Source organism: Podarcis bocagei (genome assembly GCF_964188305.1).
Source record: "Podarcis bocagei genome assembly, chromosome: 9".
Lineage (NCBI taxonomy): Eukaryota > Metazoa > Chordata > Lepidosauria > Squamata > Lacertidae > Podarcis > Podarcis bocagei.
Window position 1 is genome coordinate 23,083,365 of NC_138134.1, and position 19,481 is coordinate 23,102,845.

The 19,481-nt window shown below is 45.7% G+C and overlaps 1 protein-coding gene across 2 annotated transcripts in view; it reads left to right on the forward strand.

The window, feature by feature from the left end:
• The first annotated feature begins 542 nt into the window (after positions 1-542).
• The window catches only part of SGCZ (sarcoglycan zeta), a 563,963-nt gene continuing 545,024 nt past the window's right edge, over positions 543-19,481 (forward strand). Inside the window, exon 1 of one of the 2 annotated variants that reach the window (XM_081209054.1) lies at positions 543-1,697. In XM_081209054.1, coding sequence (XP_081065180.1) covers positions 1,659-1,697 — 39 coding nt within the window. In that variant the 5' untranslated portion in view covers positions 543-1,658. The remainder of the gene's footprint in view (positions 1,698-19,481) is intronic. The other variant, XM_081209053.1, reaches the window with a different exon arrangement.

Sequence of the window (19,481 nt, forward strand, 5' to 3'; positions counted from 1 at the left end):
GAAGAAACTCTGCACATCAATGGGAACTTTAGCCGACTTAGATTAGAAGGGGACATTTTTATAAATCAAGAGGCACTCCGAATTATATCTCTGCATTACCACAAACCTTTGAACTGATCAGGTGTGTGTGTGTGTAGGTTGATGCTGACATAAAAACGCCTTTCAAAAATATCCCTAATATTTGTTGGAGCAGCACGCCTTGGGGAGTGCAATAAGGCAGGAAATCAAGGGTGGGGTGAATGTGATATGTAGGGAAACTCCGAAGATTGCAGCCGGAGCTTCACTCAGCCATAGCACCCCGCCGGCCCACCAATCTCCAACCAGAGGCGTCTGCCCTTCCGTGCGTGCCCGCGACTGCTCGCTCCGAAGCAGCAGCGGTGCCAAGACGAAGCGTGCGCTAGGACCCGGGGCCCGCAGCCTGGAAAGGAAATGTTGCTTTTTTGACAGAGGAGAGAAATCCCCTCAGTGCTGGCTGTGAGAAGAGAGAAGTGAAGTCAGTCACCTGGCGGTGAAGGACAGTAAAACAGGAGAGAGGGGGGCGAGAGAGAGAGAGAGAAATCTCCCCCCCTCCCCTACTCTTCTCTTCCTCTCCCTGCGAGAGATCCTTCTCTCTCTTTCCCACCCCCCTTCCCCAATCAACCCGGTTTTAACTCTGTTTAGCCTAACCTTCAGGAGAGAGGGGGGGGAGGGAGTGAGAGCGTCTCTATATCTCCCCCGCAGACTTTCTCTTCTCCTTCTCCCCTTCCTCCCTCCCTCCCTCCCTCCCTCCCTCCTCCAGCTCCCTTCCCGCCAGAGCCTCCGCACAACAATTGGGGTGTCTATATGCAGGACTAAGCGGTGAAAGCTCGAGAAGGGACGGCGGCGGATGCCCGACGCTCGCTCGCTCTCCCGGGCGCCCGCGGGGAGCTGGCCGGGGTAAGCATGCCGGGCAGCCCCGCGCTGCGCCGCTGCTCTTGCCGGGCGCTCGCTGCCTTCTCCGGCTGGGCGAAGGAGGCGCAGCACCAGGAGACGCTCGCTCGCCGTTTTGCTGCATTGGTGCCGTCCGGGGGAAAGGCAGGCGCCGCTGTTCGCCTCGGCTGCCAGCGAGGCGCCGCTGCCGGCTGCTGAGGCGGCGGCCGGGGAGGAAAGCTTTGGCGGAGAGGATTCTCCTCGGCGTCCCACCCCGACGGGAAACCCATCTTCTTCTCCCCGCCCCCCTCGATTCCTTCGCCTCGGCACAGGACAAGATCCGGGGGCTCCCAAGATCACCTGTCGCTTCCTCCCCCCACCCCGATCGCTAAGGGAGGTGTGTGTGGTTTCTCCCTCCTCCCCACCCCACCCCAAAAGGAAAGATTGAGAGGAAGGGCCGGGGCATCTGATTCCCCTTTCCACATTTATTTGTTGCTTTTGGGAAGCCTGGTTGGCGGCGCGCTTGGCGGAGGATGCCATTGACTCGAGCCGCCCGGATTGCCAGGGCAAGGCTGACTTCGCGTTGGAAACGGAGCGCCGAGAACCGATGACTGGCTGGCTCGCTCTCGCTCCGAAGAGAGAGGAAGAAATTGGCACAACTTCTCTGGTGTTTTCCTCTTCCTCCGCCACCTCTTTTTCTTCTTCTTCTCCTCCTCCTCCTCCCTCCACCTCGCCTCTTTCCCCACCTCCGTGGCGTTCACTTTCGATCTATGGAAAGAGCACCCGATCTGGACATTGAAGAGCTCAAGGTACGTGTGGTCGCCTCTCCCCCCTCCCCCCGTGTTGAAAGGGATGGGAGAGCGTGTGTGAGCGATTGTGAAAAGGGGGAGAAAGAGGAAATGCCTCTCTTGGTGGTGGTGTCTTTTGCTCAGGCTCAGCCCGAAGGAGTTGGAGGCGCTTTCTGTTGCCAGTGCGCGGAGATGCCGGGTGTGGGGGTATGGGAAGAGAAGGGTGGGCATGGAGGAGCGCAGCCCCGTCCGCCGGCCCCTACAGGAGGAGAAGAAGAAGGAAAGAAGAAGAAGAAGGGGGGGGAGAGGAGGAGGCTCTGGTAGTGGGGAGAGGGGGAGGGGGAAGGAGGAGGAGGAGGACGACGGGCGCTGGAGATTAGATGGCAAAAGCCCGGCTGCGCTTCTCCTCTTCCCTCCCCCTCTCCCTCCCTCTGCTGCGCCTTCCTAATCATGATCCTAATGATAAAGCGCTGCTTCCTCCCGTCAGTTGCATCAGCACTTCGGACAGCGGCGCGCCGGGTCTGTTAATCATCGGCCGCCGGAGGAAGAGCTGAAAGGTGGCTTCCCCTTTCACGCCGCCGCTGTTGCTTCCTCAGCAAAACTTCCCTCTCAAAGCTCCCTCCCTCCCGATTTCTAGCCTGTTGTGAGAATGATCGGGCGATCTTCCTCCTTGTCTTGCACTGCTCTTGATCTATGGGGTTCCCTTCCCTCTGCGGATCCCCTCACTCTAGTCTAAAGTCTTTTCCTTCCGCTTCACACACACTCCAGAAGCCCAAGGCTCAACATTTCAGGACTACATGCCACTCAAGGCAACTATCCGGGATTTTCCAAGGATGCGGACGCAGCCACGTACTTTGCTCGGGGGAGGGGAACTGAGAAAACTTTGCATTGGAATCGCGGAGCGGAGGGTTTTTAAACAAGGAAACTTCCCCATCCGATTTTGCCTTCTTTTAGGCTCCCTCCTTCTTAAGGAGCATGCTTGGTTGCTGGGAGCATGCGCCATGAAGCTGCCCACCCCGTCTTGCTGGTTTAGAACCTGTTCCCTGCAAAAGGGGAGGGGGCTTCCTAGGAAGCAAAGCTGGCGGTGAAAGGGAGAAGGCAGAGTAAGGAGGCAATGGCGAGAGAAGGGGGAATGGGGCGCATGGGGAGAGGTGTAGTACTGAAGAGGAAATGAAAAATGGGGGGGGGACTAAGGTGAAATAATGCAAATATAAGGGTAGCAGAGGATCAAAAGAGGATGAGAAGGTCTTTAGAAAAAGAAATAATAATTTATGTATTTTTTAATTTAAAAAATCACTGCACTGTGAATCAGATAATTTGTGTGAAAGAGGAATAGTTGTCTCACAGCCCTTTCCTTATAAAACCTTTCAGAAAGAATTATCATGTCCTTACATGTGGCAGGCATGCTATTTATTCATTCGGAGGAGTTGCTTCCTTTCCTCAAATATTGAAATGTGTGGTGTGGGAACTTTGAAACTGGGGTGCTGGTGGTGAACATTTCGTGCCCCAAAACTGTGATTTATTGCTTCCTGTTGTTAAGGATGCGTTTCCCCACATAAACTTTTACAGCTTGATGCTTCTATGCACAGTCGCCTCAGAAGGAACCCCCACCCCAGAGTTCCCTGGGAGTTACCTCCAAGAAAGCATGCATGAAAAAATGGCAACCCCCCCTTCAAGTTGCTCAATTTCAAGAGCTTAAAGAATATGGCATTTTAATGCCAGCTCTGTTGAGATGATCATTTGTTGTGATTGTTATTATATGAACACAATGCAAGAGCCAAGACCAGACTGTTTTGAGCTCGGTTTCCAGCCTGGTGCAATGCCATCCCTCAATGAACTGAGATCCCCACGCAATTTGCCGCCTTTCCCTCTTCCCAGGGAGCTGTGGTACATAACGTAGGCTTGTGAACAAAGTTTTCTTTGAGGACGGCATAAGGGCACTTCCCCGCAGGGAAATGGCTCCCCGCTTTCAAAGTTCTGTGGAAATCCTAAACTGGGCTACGTCTCACACGTCTCTCCATCACTTGGGGAATGGCAGATACTTCTCCGCTGCATGTGGTCTTTCTGCAGACCCCGGTTTGAGGGAGAGGGAGATGTGTTCCCATTAATCTTCCCTCGAGCAGCTCTGCAATTAAGGCCACTCTTGCAGGGGCTGGGAGACAGTGGGTGACCTTGAGGAGAGCAGCCAGGATGAAAGGGGACTCCCAATACCCCCTTTCTCCATTCTTTGCCTTGGGTACCTTAGAGAAAGCAGCAGGGCTTCTCAAGGGGAACTTTATCCTTGCACAGAAGACAGAGGAGAGATAGAAACCCACATGTCGCTGGCTTAGAGTGGAGCACGTCTGCATGTTCAGGACATGTCGCCGTGGTGCTGATCTGTGAGATCCGATATGCTCATGCAGGTGCAGCTGATTCATGTGGTGCACATGCACCTGGGTTTCAGACCTGGCTGGACTCCTGCCTGTTCAAATGCTGGACATGTATGACTATAGGCCCTATGCTATCTACCTACCTATCTATCTAGGTAGGTAGCACTTTTCTGTCAGATGGTCCTCAGGGCTGCTCCAAGAGCACTGTTTCCCATGCATGCTTCCTCTCATGTGCCACAATATCTCCTGTGCCTTCAACTGGCTGCTTTTAGGAGCCTGTTAAAACTCAGCCTTTTTGGATAGACAGCTAATACTTTTTGATAATTGGTCTGCTGCATTCTATTAATCACCAGTAGGGGGTGGTGTGTATGCAAGATACCATTTTATTGAACAAGGCTAAAAAGAAGCAGGTGATGAGTTTGGGGTGTGCGTGTGGGTGTTTGTACACACAGTAAATTCTGTATTATCAGCTATTTTTTAAGCATTTGCTCCAGGGTGGATTAAACGTGTAATAAATAAATATAAGGGACAGCCAACTCTTTCCTTCTCTTAACTACTAAGCTTTGTTGGCACCCCTGCTAGTGATGCAATGCCAACTTAAAGTTGCTGGTATTATTAGAATCAGACCCCTCTTCCTTCTGCACATGAGGTTGAACGCATTGCATTTTTGGGGTGTAGAGGGCTTGTGAGCATGATGCATTTGGGGTTCAGCTGCGAGAATCAGGAAAGCACAGCAAAAAAGAAGAAGCTCAGAGGCTGCTTTAAGTTGCAAAGAAGCAAATGAACTGTAGTCACTGATCTCTCCCCTACACTGATCACATTTGCAGGACAAATCGAGGTGTGTCTACTCAGAAGTAAGTCCTACTAAGTTTGATGGGACTTACTTCCAGGTATGCAGGCATAAGATTGAAGTCTAAGGTTCTAAGCTCCTTTTGGGGCAGGGGCTGCTTCTGTTAATTTGTAGAGCATGATGTGTGTGTGTGTGTGTGTGTGTGTGTGTGTGTGACTAAAACTAATGCTAATGGTTAAATAATATTAACAACAGCAGCAGAAGTAGGTGGTCATGTCAAGGTCTCAAAGATGAACACTTGATTTACTGATTAGCTCAGGTGAGGACAGACCCGATTGGTTTTGCGTAGTCTACATTTTTCACCCTAGAACCCGCCTGTGCTCTGCTTCTGTGTTTTACAATTGCAGAACTGCTTTGGCTGGGTCAAACCAAAGCCAACTTATCTCAGCAATCTTTGCAAGCACCCCAGAAACTAGAAATTTGCTGTGGCTCCACCAGTGGACCATGCCATTTCCTGATGTACCTTCAACACTAAACTCACTTACCTGGGAGTAAGCCCTGCTGAATTCAGTGAGACTTAATTCTGAGCCAACATGGTTAGGATTGTGGCCTTAATGTTCATAATACCTATATTTTGTTGACCACATATATATATGGTATCCAGAAGTTTTGCTGGCTCTAAACCTGGAGATTCTGTTAGCTCTCATTTTTGCCACCAGGGCATAACTTTGGGGCAGATGCCAGAAAGACCTCCAAATGCAACAGGGCTGGCTTACCACATTTTGAAGCAAGTAGGGCAATAAACAATATGATTACAAGGATCTGAAATTACGTAACTGCACCACTGTTAGCCACCATGTCTAATAGACATATTCTCATTGATTTTGCCTAATCTCCTTAGAAAGCCTTCACCTCATCCAGTGGCCCATCTCACAAATTAATTCTATCCTATGTGAAAGACCTTCTGTTGTCTGTCCTGATTCTCCTGGCAACCCGCGTCTCTGGATGATTCCTAGACCAAGTTCTCATTTTACAGAAGAGGAAGATGGGGGAGGAAGCCCATTTGACCCACTTTTTCCAGAACGTGCATAATTTTGTAAACTGGTATCACGACCCTCTTTGTTGTTGGGTTTTCTGAACCAAAAAGTCTCCAAACCTCCACACTTACTCTTGAGGAAAATGGCCCCAACCTCTAATTTTCTGTTTGTTTGCCCTTTGCAGTGCCATAGAGTGCTCTGTGATACTTTTCTTGAGATGAGCTGGTAAGATCTGTTCAGACTATTCTAAATGCAGCTGCCGCAGTTTTATATGAAGGCATTTTGAAACAGGTTCTCTTGGTTTCCACTTCTTAATCTCTTGCAAGGATTTTGCTTCCTGACTCTCCAGTTGCCATACACTGAGTTGACATTTTTATTAAGTTACCAGCCATGCCTCCGATATCTCTTTCCTGATTAGACCTAGTTGGCTCTGATCCCATCATTGTATTTGTGAAGTTAAGATTATTGGGCAAGCAGGGGAGGAATGCACATAATTTTGCAGTCATACTACTGGACTTAATTTGCCATATTAGTACTATTCCTATCCTCCACCGTTCCCCTCAGTTTGGAGAGATCCCTCCTTGGATAATGTGTTGCTCTTTGCAAAGTTGGCCATTTCCTTCTGACTTCAGCTCATTTATGGAAACCTTTTATGGAGCTTATGTCTTCTCACAAAGGCCTGCCTGAAACCTGATTAAAACAGTGTCTCCTCCAAACATCTATCTGAAATGCAGCAGACTCGGCCTAGCAGTGTAACACTATCTTTAAAAAAAGGTTTCTAAAATCTTATTTGTGTGGGGGACCTACTATTTTATTATGAGAAATTGCTTCTGGCTTTAGAAAGAATACTTGGATCAAAACAGCAACAAACTCGCTAGCAGCACAAATACTTCTCCATCTGAAATCTATCTCTCTTGTTTACGAAAGCACAGTACGGCCAGGCTTTGGAAAGATCAGCTAGTGATTCCTGATGTGGTTTGGTTGCCTTGCCAAATGAAATCGAGGCAGGGCGAAAAAAAATGCTGCTTAAAATTTCACTTTAAAGAAGCAACAAGATGTTGCAAATTTTATACGTCTTACTCCCACAAATACAGAAAGCAGGGAAACGAAACAGAGAAAGAAGGATGTGCCAGCATTCTTAGGGGGAATACCACAGTTTACAAAAGTGTATATATCTATAATATATACCAAAAATAAACACAAGAAAATGGCAGACAAAACCAGAACCATGCAGTAAGGACTGAATATATGCAAAATATTGAGTCAGCTGGAAAGGAGGAACTGAAAACGGGTCTGAATGGATAGAATGCCCTCTTTGAAAAGAATAGCTGGCTAAAATCCTGAACAGGAGTCCTCTTGTTAGGGGAGAGGATGCTCTGCAACCACAGTAGAAAAAAGCAAAGAACTATTTGCCTCTTGGGGAGATCTTTCAGGTAGCACTTTCATTCTTCATTCCCCACAATCAATGACCTCGTGCTAGGATCTGAGTGCATTGTGCTCCATACCTGAAGCCTTTAATGCAAAGTAATACCTGCCTTACTAAAGTCTTGATCATCCATGAAGAGGCCAGATTGATCTGGGACTTGTGTCGTACGCTAGCCCCCAAGGATAGAGAAGTTGGTTATCCCTGGTTATCTATGGCCTGGAGCAAAATCTCACTCCTCTTGCAACCGTTCGTTGATCCCAGGTTATTGGAGACACTGTAACAGGACCTGCCATCTAATTTTCTGGGTAGTTTGGCAATAAGCTTTTCATTTGCTAAGAGCATTATGGATTTTTATTTGTAAGCATAAAGCTTATGTTAAGCCCCTTTTCTGAGTCCATTTAAAAGTTAGAGTTTCATTAAGCACTTAGCTACAGAGGAACCGTAATAAAGCTCACTGCTGAGTGTCTCTTTGAATGTGTGTTGTGATATTTTCAAAGGTGCTGGGCACATTTGAAAGGTCACTTGATACAAAACTGAAAACTAGCAAGGGGAGGTGCTTCACCTTGCTAGTCTCTGCACGAATTTGCGATGAAACAGATCAGAACAAAAATGAGAGAGACGGAAAGCAAGTTTTCATCCAGAGATCTGGGGACTGATGTGCTTTTGCTTTGATCTCCCAGCTTCCGTCTCCAATGCATATATGAACTTTCATACTTTTAATTCACAAATCCGTGGTGTTTTGTTTCAAAGGAGCACCGTCATAAAAATTAACTAGGGCTGTATTGCGCTTACCTGGAAGAAAGCCCCAGTGAACACAGTGGGACTTCCTCCTGAGTAAGTATGCGTAACACTGGGATGCATGTTGAATGTGTCTCCTCCAAATCCTTTGCAGTGCAGCCCTTTGCATTAGCAAAACCACTTTGCAATTTTTAAATGTGTGTCCCTATATGCACACAGGCATTTCCTCTGTGAACAGCTAAGCACGTGCATGTTTTGCATACATGCCCAGGAGCACATCCTTAAAATCTTGGCTAATTAAACTAAAATATTACCTACTACTTTCTGGTTCATAATCACTAGCATAAGTTAAAATTCACATATCCCCCCCTAAGCATGCTCTCAAAAAGCGTCAAAGTGTGTGTAAGAGTGCAGACTCATGTGAATTTTATGAGGCTTCCTTTTTTTTTTTTACTTTTGTAATATTTTATTAAGGATTTTCTTGTTTTACAGAGGTAAGTGCTTACTTTTGAGTAGACATGATTAGGGTTGCAGTGTAACTCCCCTGCTGAAATCAGCACAATTTAAATGGACTTAACTTTTGACTGGATCGTACCTCGTGATTGTGAAGTGCAACAGAGTAGCCATACCAAGTCGGGGAGACCCAAAATGGTTCCCTGCAGATGTTGCTGGGATCCAGCTCCCTTCAGTTCAGTCAGCATAGCCACGGATGATGGGAGTTGTAGTTCAATGCCACCTGGAGAGCACTCCATTGGCTAACCTTGCTCAAATGGAGAACAACTCCAAGTGATCTTGCATATGTGCATATGTGCCCATGGAAATATACTTACACAAATGTTCACTGTATAGTTTGAAATATTTAGCTGACAATTGGATGAGCTGCTTTTCGAAGGCTTGTACGCCTATGTGCTTTGGCTCACTGCAAAGGCATGAACTGACTTTGAACCACTCCTTAAATAATGACACAAAGGCAGCAAGTTTGGGATCTGAAGGCAATGGAAGAGAAGCTTTCACATGTGAAGCATGTGCACTGAATTGCCTTGCCCCACACTGATCCTGCTTCTATTGCTATAAATCTCTCGTTTGCATTTTCCACTCTTTATGGCGCAACTCTTGCAGCATCTTTTATTTCCATTCCTCTCCCATTTGCAATCATTGAAATATGTCTATCGGTCTCAGATGGCAGGTGATTGTGCTTTATAGGGTGTGTAAAACATCATCTTGACATTTTTTTCTGGATGAATAGACTATGCAAACCTATAAAAAAAAGCATCTTTCAGGTGATATTATTAACTTGAGGTAATTAACAACACCAGTGAAAAGCAGCATTTCCACCTGAAAGTGACAATTCTAAGAAGGAACAGCAAGTTCTAACAGATCCATCCTATGCACATTTACTTAAAGGCCAATCCCTTTGAGTTCAAGGAAATGAAATGTAGGATTACAAATATGCTAGTTTTAGTTTTGGGTGGTACGTTTGGTCTTGCAAGCATGTTAACGGTTGACTGCTGGTGAAGCTATTGGTGAAAGCACTCCTACGATCTCAATGTATGGGCAGCCACACGTGGAGGCAAGGGATTATTCCAGTACCCCATCCTCTAGCCATGATGAGCTTTAAAGGTCCCTGTGAATTGGGCCTGGAAACAGATCAAGAGTCAGTGCAGCTGATGAAGTGCTAGCATGACATCTTCATCGCTCCCGGTCCCAGTTAGCTGTCCAGCAGCTGCATGGTTAACCAACAGCAGTTTCCGAATGCTCTTCAGAGGCAGCCCCATATATATGGGTTATAGCAGTTTAGCACAGAGGCTAACAGAGCATGGCACATTGGAATTAATATGGAGATAGATGTCTGCCTTTTGAAAACATAGACATGCTCCAGGATGGTGGGGATTGCCATATAACAACATCTGGAGGGGCAAAGGTCCCTCACTCCTGATACAGGGGCTCCTTTAGCACCCAGAACTAATTGTCTCTTCCATTGGACCTACCTCTGACCACCCTCCTGTCTGCTAGGGCTTACTTTCATGTGGATGTACACTCCCTGCTGATCAGTTTTTGTCCTTCTTATCTCACTCTTGCAGTTGTACCTTGGTTGTTGAATGGCCTGTGATTCGAACGTTTTGGCTCCCAAACCCAGAAGGGAGTATTCCGGTTTGCGAACATTCTTTGGAAGCTGAACGTTCGCACGTTCGACGGGGCTTCTGCGGTTTCTGGTTGGCTGCAGGAAGCTCCTACAGCCAATCAGAGGCCATGCCTTGGTTTTCGAACGTTTTTGGAAGTTGGACGGACTTCCGGGACGGATTCCGTTTGAGAACCAAGGTACAACTGTATATACTAAAATGTATCTAGGTCATGTAGCAGCCAGTTCAGGGGACTGTGAAGACAAACTGGTAAATCAAGCCTGTCACTTTAAGCAGGTAGTTTGCGTCAGGACAACACGGAGCAAGAAGAAGTAAGGCAGTTCACTCGAAAAACCAGAAGAGGCTGCTGTAAGGTGATCAAGGGGTGTGGAAGAGGAAGAGAAGGAGGAGGGGGTCTTTATTCCTGGTGTTGCATTGATGTATCAATAGGTGCTGGGGGGTTGTAACATACTTGACAACCGCTTGGTCCGGTTTCCATTTCCAGATGAAACATGGCTACATTATTCAGACCAGTCGATTACAAAACTAGCCGCAGATGGAGAGCTTTAAACAATGCTGTCCTCCAGCACATGGTAGATTGATGATGTTTCAGAATTACAGCATATGGCATAAGGAATGTGAAATGAGGGAGCCCTCAAGAGGTTGATTCAGCAGTTCTGTAGTCCTAAACCAAGCCACCTTGGAAGCCAGTTTCACAGTTTCCCCAAGTTAAGTCAGGCTTTGTGCAGCGTGGGAGGATTTTTGATGGGCAAAGCTAAGTAGGTGGCTTTATTTCTGTTACACGTTAGTCATTCCATAATGCAAAATACTACTCTGTAGCAACTGACATATTTTTAGTGCAATGCATGCTATATATTCATCGCTGAGGCTGGAGACAGGAGAGCAATCTCTGGCTAGAGTTATCTGACATGCCTGATAAACAAACGGCTCTTCTTTCTTTTGTCCTCCCTTCCCTCATTTGCCACCCCAAATCCCATCATTTTCACAAAGCCTGTCATCATCAACATTAGATAAAAGACAATTAACCTTTGCAATTCACCTTCAGAATATCCAGTCTTCAAGCTCTACCTAATTAAAGGTCAAGCAGGAATGCAGTAACACTTGGCAAATTTCTCTTCTTGTTTAGGACAGGATGAGGCGGTGCCATCATTCTGAAAAGGGCCAGTTCACGTTCATCACACACGTTTTAGTCAAAAGATCAGTGGGGAGAGTGATTACCTTTCCCTTGGAAATATCATGAGCTCAAGCAAAGCATGCCTAAGGAAGGCCTATTTTCCAGGTGACAATTTTATAAACATGGACACACAGTCATGCAAGAGCAGGTGCCTCTTTCAGACTGATACATGAATATGCAGGTTCATTTCTGGCAACAGGTGCTGGATCAGAACCAGAAAATGCTTTCAGCCAGGGACCAATCTGTTTCTAGTCCATGTCACTTCTACACGTGTCCATTCATAGATCTGATTGCTACAGTTTCCAGATTAATCTGCATTTTTGATCTGCCTGAAATTGTCTGTTATATTTTGGAATGCTTTCCGTCACTAAATATACATTTTGTAGCATATTTTATCTTCAGGTATTAATGTGATAGGGAGTAAGACAGCCACATAATATTTTCCTACAGGGAAACAGATGTAGGCATGGGAGATGCATCATTTAAGTGAGCACTGAGTGGGTAACAAGGCTGGGCCATCTTAGGTAAGTGTAGAACAGGGTTGCCCCCAAATAAAAACAGGTGAAGCGAATTGCAGTGGGTGACCTCAGTAAATAAATCTTCTCTTCCTTCTTTCATTATTAAGAGTTTGCAGTTACTCTGCCTGAACACTTCAGTCTTGTATTAATATAGAGATTTGCTAAGCTCACTACGTTTCAAGCTGAAAATATATCAACACTTGGTTAAAACGAAAATCCTTCTAACGTGTACTTATTCGTGGCTTTTTATATACACTATATCTGTCCTCTCAAGAACTTATCACATTGTGCAAAAAGTATTGATCGTTACATTGATTTCCCCAACCAGTACTAAACACACACACCAAACGCAAAGCCTACTCCAGATTATCCTAAAGGTTGAATTAGAAGGATTGTGCCAAGCATCCACAATGCCCTTGACACTGAAAACCTTTAATGAGATCCCAGGGGTGCCAGGAACAACAGGATTTACCTTAATTCCATGACAATTCTAGGTAGAATCATTAGGGGTGTCATGGGACTCAAAAAGTCCCATGCTTCCCTTTTGGTGGGGAACATAGTTTTTTTTCATTCTCTGCTTCCTAGAGGACAGCAAGTTGGTTTTCTCTGTCTCCAATCCTCCAGAAGTTAGATGGGGCTATTTTAGCCATTCTCCACTTTGGGCTTGTCTTGTCCCTCTTGAAGTGTTTGGACAGCAAACATCATGCATTCTGTTCCAGCTGTAGATATGCACTGTAATGTGTGAATAGATACGTTGTTAGTGGCTCCAGTGATCAGCAGGGGTGCTCTGATATCACAGGAGGTGGAACACGCAAAACGTTTTCTGAATGCTGTTGGATGAATGGCTTTGAGCTAGACCCTTTAAATCAGGGTTGGAGGATCTGTGAACCTTCAGATGTTGCTCTACTACAACTCTCATCATCTCTGATCATTGGCCATACTGGCTGGGCCTGGTGGGATTTGGAGTCCAGCAACATCTGTAAACTGACATGTTCTCTATAGCAATCTAAACCATGGTGGACCATGCTACAGTAGAGGTGCTACATCAGGCTTCTTCAACCTCAGCCATCCAGATGTTTTTGGCCTACAACTCCCATGTTCCCCAGCTAGCAGGACCAGTGGTCAGGGATGATGGGGACTGTAGTCTCAAAACATCTGGAGGGCTGAGGTTGAGGAAGCCTGTGCTACATGGTATGTCAACTGAGTAGGACGATGTGCCCATGTACAGCATATAGTCTGGTCTGTACATCCCTTCCTGCCTCTCCAGGGTCGTACTGATAACTTTTTCCTGAATCATAAACCTACAGCCAAACATGGCAGGCTGTGTATCCATTGTAATGCACATTAGAGTGGTACACTCATATACTTTGAATTGGACCCAGGGCACACCTGCTAAAAAGGAAGGCCGCCACTGCTGTCAACCTTGAATCCCACCTTAGGGATAATTTAATGGCAACTCCATTTCCTATAAAATATTCTGCATGAGGTCCCATCATCTGATATTCCATATGCATCTTCGAAGCTCCGTCATATATTTTAGTATGCCCATGATTTTTTATTTTTTATTTTTTTTTGCATGCAGTAGAGTTTTGATGTTGATTGCATTTCAGAAATATTTGTGCAAAAGTTCTCCGGTGTACAAAATTATTATGAGACATTTTTAGTATGAATCAATCAAGACGGTAAATGCGAAATTGATTTTAAGCACGCAGAGCTTGATATGAGGGATTTAGTATTCACAGCACCATTTCAAAGTGATGCTATATAGTTTACTTCACAGAGATCTACACGCACATTACTCCCTTCCATTTGTAGGTAAAACAGCCCAGATTTATAGTGTTTGTTGCATTCCAGAAAGATAGCAGGCCCATATGCAGATGATCCTTGCTTTGCCACACAAATACATTTCCCTTCCATGAACCTCACATCCCACCACACAAATTAACTCTAATTGGATATGGCATCACTTTCACTCATCTTAAAGACCGTAAAGCATGGATTTTATGAATTGCCAGCATACATTCAGCAATAAAAACTAAAGATGCCGAAAATCAATAGGAGTTTCTCTGTTGATCATTGGCAATGACAAAAGGCAAAAGTCAATTTAATATTTCAGGCAACAAGCTGCCTCACCCATAATGGTCTGAAAGCAAAAGAGGACTTATACTGAAGGTGTCTTCATAAGAACCCATACACTTCCATGCTATGAGCCTTTTGTGGAATCTCTACTTACTGCACAAGCCTTACCATGTCTACTAAGAATTGAATCCTGTTCAATGGGGCTTAGTCTCAAGTAAGTGAGGTGAGGGTTGCCCACCTTAGTTGAGAATATTCTACATGCGATATAATCATCTGATATAGAAACGTTATCATTATGTGGGAGCGTTTATGGTTTCGGGAGGTTCCGTGCTAGCATATAGAGCAGCCTTTCTCAACCTGTGGGTCCCCAGATGTTGTTGAACTACAACTCCCATCACCCCTAGCTAGCAAGGCCAGAGCTCAGGGATGATGGGAGTTGTAGTCCAACAACATCTGGGGACCCACAGGTTGAGAAACGCTGATATAGACAGTGGAGATAAACCCTTGTCCATTTCTGTAGATGGCTTCAGCAGCAAACTTGCATGACCTTTGATGTCCATTTTACACACAGCTGTCCTGCATGGTCCATAGTGTCCCTTTGCAAACTGCTTCTCAGCTGTCCAGCTTCTTTCAGGAAGGAGAGTCAGGTGGCAAGTTCCTAGCTCCTAGGGCTGCCATCCTGGGCATTACCAGGATTCAGCGGCGGAACTGACGTCGGGGGGTGGGGGTGGTTCTGAAAGGCAGCACTTTCTCCTGGATCAAGTCAATTGAAAATTTGTGGTGCTTCAACAACTCAACAACTTTGGGGTTTGTCTGAAAAAAGCTCAACCACTTTCGGGTGTCCTGCTTTTTACTTTTTGAAATATGGCAACCCTGCTAGCTCCTCCTGGCAGTCAGGGTAGGTCTAGGTCTTTTCACAGGGTTTTCCTGCTCTGTGCCTGTCTCTGCTTCCTTCCCAGTGCCCTTCCCAACTGCCACATTGCTCTGTACCAGGGTTTCCCAAACTTGGGTCTCCAACTTTGGACTACAATTCCCATCATCCCACTAGCAGGGATGATGGGAGTTGTAGTCCAAAAACAGCTGGAGACCCAAGTTTGGGAAACCTTACTCTTGGCCATCCAACCTGATGTATTGCAATCTGTGGTTGTCTGTGTCCAACTCATCTAATGCCTAAGTACTTCCAGATATGCCAGACTTTGCTGAGGACTTGGCCAAAATCTGGTGCACAGCCCTACTAAAGGCAATGGTGGCTGGCTCCATTGGGGACTGGTGTGGTGCAAAGTAGGAGGCCAGCAGTAGGTGGAGCTTCATTCTCCTCCCTTCTAAGTTCTAGAACAGGCATAGGCAAACTCGGCTCTCCAGATAGATGTTTTGGGACTACAATTCCCATCATCCCTGACCACTGGTCCTGTTAGCTAAGGATCATGGGAGTTGTAGTCCCAAATCATCTGGAGGGCTGAGTTTGCCTATGCCTGTTCTAGAAAGGTGAAGAAGGAAGAAGTTGAAAGCCAATCTCACCCCATGGACCAGTTGTAAATAAGGAAGTAGGGACTGGATGATGTTGGTGGGGCAGTAGTCCATTCACCCTGATGGACCAGCCTCCACCAACTAAAGACATACCTTGGTTGACTTGGTAATCCTTCCACTATCAGCGAATTCTACAGGCTCTATTGGTAATCTATGAGATTTCACAATGGCTTCACCCACACCCTCCTAATTCTGCCCTCGCTCTATCCCTGAATCACCACCTTCCTCAGACGTTGGTGTCTCTGAGCATGAGGCAAATGCTTAAGCAATGTCATGTGTGGAATGTCCCTTTGCGTCCTCCCTCTCCGAGTTGTGAAAATTGCTCAGGCAACAACTGTACAAGCCTCTTAATGTTCTCTTCCTTCCTTTCCTCCTCAGCAAATGCATGATCTATTTGCCCAGCTCGGGCCTGCCTAGTTAAGCTCCCTATTTCATTCCGTATTAATTTAGATGAGGCGGATAATATTTGCTGTTCATGTAAATATGTCATCTACTCAGTCTACCGAGACCACTTGCACTATTGCTTAATAAAATTATGGGGATATGAGTGGTGTTGCCGCGTCCCATGATAAAATTTCCATCATAGTGCTGACAGTCATAAAACAAAAGCTTCTCTCTGCCAAAGTGCCGCCTGTCCTATTGAACTTGGGACTTTTTCTAGGCCTTGATCAATGAACAGTATCTACCAGGCAGTAAAACTGCAGCATAATGATAAACAGAGCAAGAAGACAGAGTTTGGGCGGATTGAAGCTGAGCACCTGGCATGTCAGGGATTATAGATTATATTGGCCAAAATTTATTTTACGCGGGTGCATGGTGCACTCAAGTTGAGCTCCTTTGTGATACACAACCCAGCAAGCTCCATTTTCAGAGGAGAGAAGTAAATTGTAAGGATTTGAGGACTGACTGGGTGGGGCAGGGAGGAAGGCACAGACAGAACAGAAATAAACAATTCTAAGCTACACAGACACATAGGAGCCATTTGTCAAGCTTCTTAAACAAGATGGGCCTAAGTGAAATAATGCTGTAATACCAGACCCTCCAAGTGTCCTCATTTTCCAGGGACAACCCCGGATTTACAGAAGCCATCCCAGTTTCTGATTTGATCCCGGAATGTCCGGCTTTTGCTTAGGATGTCCCTATTTTCAACAGAGAAATGTTGGAGGGTATGGAGTTATGTGACCCCTGAGTCAAGGAGATAAGTAACTATACAACCTTTAGATTACATGTGAAGGCAGACCTGCACAGGGAAGATTTTGATGTTTAATGTTTTATATATGTTGGAAGCCACCCAGAGTGGCTGAAGCAACCAGGTCAGATGGGTGGGGTGCAAATAATAAAATTATTATTATTATTATTATTATTATTATTATTATTATTATTATTACTATTAGTATTATTGAGTAGGGCATCCCTATCCTCATCGGAGAAATGTTGGAGGGCATGTAATAATAATTCACAGGAAAAGGAAAACATTGTTTGACTTGGTGTTAATATAGTGCATTAAGTACAGAATGGAAGTTTTTGTGTATCTTGTCACAGCAGTCGGAAACTCCAGGGCTGCAAATCATCAGTATCGCATAGTACCTTTGAGCATGGACAGCAATGGTGGCAGGCGCCCTTTGGAGGTAGGGTAGAAGACAGAGATGCCATTGAAAGGCAGAGTTTTGACCCTGTCCTCTCCCCTGCTGAGTTTTACAAGGGCAATGCTTAGATGCGGACAGTATGTGCTACCCACTGGGCTACATATAAGTAAGATGGCAGGCAGCTGGAGGCTGGCTGAGGGCAGACTGCTGTTGGTGAGGCAGTGCCCCACACACCCTAGTGGCCCAGACTCCACTGATGGGTGGGGAACCTATGACCCTCCAGATGTTCTTCAGCTCCCACTAATTTCTAAGCATTGGCCATGTTGGCTGGGTTATCTCAGCGTCAGGTGTCAGAAGATCCAACCCCGACGGTAGGTTGCCAGGAATGGATAAGACAAGGAAAGTTCTTATCAACTGCTTTTTGTTCAATGTTCACACAGAGAGGCTTAGAAATGCAGCCTCTTGGGAAAATGGTGTTGCTCCGAGTAAATCTCCAACCCCTTTCTCTCCCACTTCCTCATTTGTCAACAACAACACTCCCCCTTTATGGTTTCAGCTTAGGGCCATCTGTCTCTGAGCCCTTTGCTCTCCTACTTTTAAGGCTTGCTGGGTTCTGGGAGATGGTGATTCTGGTTTTTTTTAATATAAATATTTATTAAAGTTTTCACAGTATTACATAATGAAAAAGAAAAAAGAAAAAATACAAAATAAAAAACAGTTAAAAATAATTCCATCTTTTCGTCACTTATCTTTCATTTACTTGTTTCCCGGACCTCCTCATACCTCCCTTTTTTGTATTCCAGTTCAATTTATTAGTTCAGCAATTCCTTTCCCTCCTTATTATCCTGATCTTTAATCTTAATATATTGAGAGATGGTATTCTGGAATGCTTTCTAGTGATAACGTGTCAGCCAGCTGCTCCAGCTCTGCCTCCTTCTTCTCTCCCATTATTTCCCAACTTTCCCCCTCATCTTCCTCTGAGCTGTGACCTCCCTCAAACCCCTCTTGTAATTTGGAACTATGTTCTTCTTCTCTGGAAGGGTCAGGCTGAAGAGGCGGTCTCCATCATTCCCCCTCTGCCCAGTCCCTGACATTCAGCAAAGATCATGCCAATCTGACTGGTTTCTAGGCAACACCTCCCTTTTTGCTGTAAACAGCATTAACCCTTGGGTCACTTGTTGAATGGTCTCTGCTGTCACACTTCCTATAAAAGAACAGGAGCTTCCTTATAGCCACCTAATACGATCATAGCAAAGGTAAGAATTGAATAAGGGCTTTCCTGATTCAGAGCTCAGTTGCGTTAAGTCACCAGGCTACAGTTGTTCTCAGTCAGGAATTGCCACCGCTTCCAGATTAATTGTTTTAATATGTAATTTCCTCCCCCCCCCGCTCCCACCACCCAAATGAAAATATAAAAATTGATTAGCTTTTGAGGTTTGATCTGACTGGTGATAAAATTGATCCATGATGGTTTTTAAATCAGGCAGTCAAAGCACTGAGAAGCTGGGAGGTTTATATGCTCTATTTGGTTCAAACATCCGTTTATAGAGCTACCTGCAGCATCAGTCAAAAGCTGTGGCTCAAGGCAGGAAGCACATCCCACAATCCTAATTATAGGCAACCTGTACAGCTCTGAACAGCTGGGCGGCTCCTCACCTGCCTGTGCATAATATAACATGACAGTTGTGGACTCCACATGTCTCCATTCCTAATGGCCAGATCACCAACACATGTACATCATGCTGTTGATTTTTGTACACTTGTTCACTCTACCTGTGATGACTGGCAGCTGAATGTGTCCTCAGACGCCTGTAAAAAGTACTGGACAGATTATGAAAATTATGCCTATGTTATTAGATCTCTGGCTGTCTCCTCACACATATAAAGATGCTAGCACTTGATGCTGCAGGGACCATGTGAGTCAGTTCCAATTCTAAACTTTCATTGTGGCATTTGAACACCGATGGTTCATGCACACATGAAAGCATCATTCAAGGCTGAAGTCACCAAATGATGAATATACGTGTGCAGCCCAGTCCACTGGTGAATAGTCAAAAGCCTAATCCAGAGATATGTTATGGGTGAGCACTGTGTCCATTGCATATACACTTAGGGATGCAGGTGGTGCTGTAGTCTAAACTACTGAGCCTCTTGGGCTTGCCAATCAGGTCACCGGTTTGAATCCCGGTGACGGGGTGAGCTCCTGTTGCTCTATCCCAGTTTCTGCCAACCTAGCAATTGGAAAGCATGCCAGTGCAAGTAGATAAATAGGTACTACTGTGGAGGGAAGGTAAACGGCATTTCTGTGTGCTCTGGTTTCCGTCATGGTGTTCCATTGCACCAGAATCAGTTTAGTCATGCTGGCCACATGACCTGGAAAGCTGTCCCTGGACAAACGCCGGCTCCCTCGGCCTGAAAGT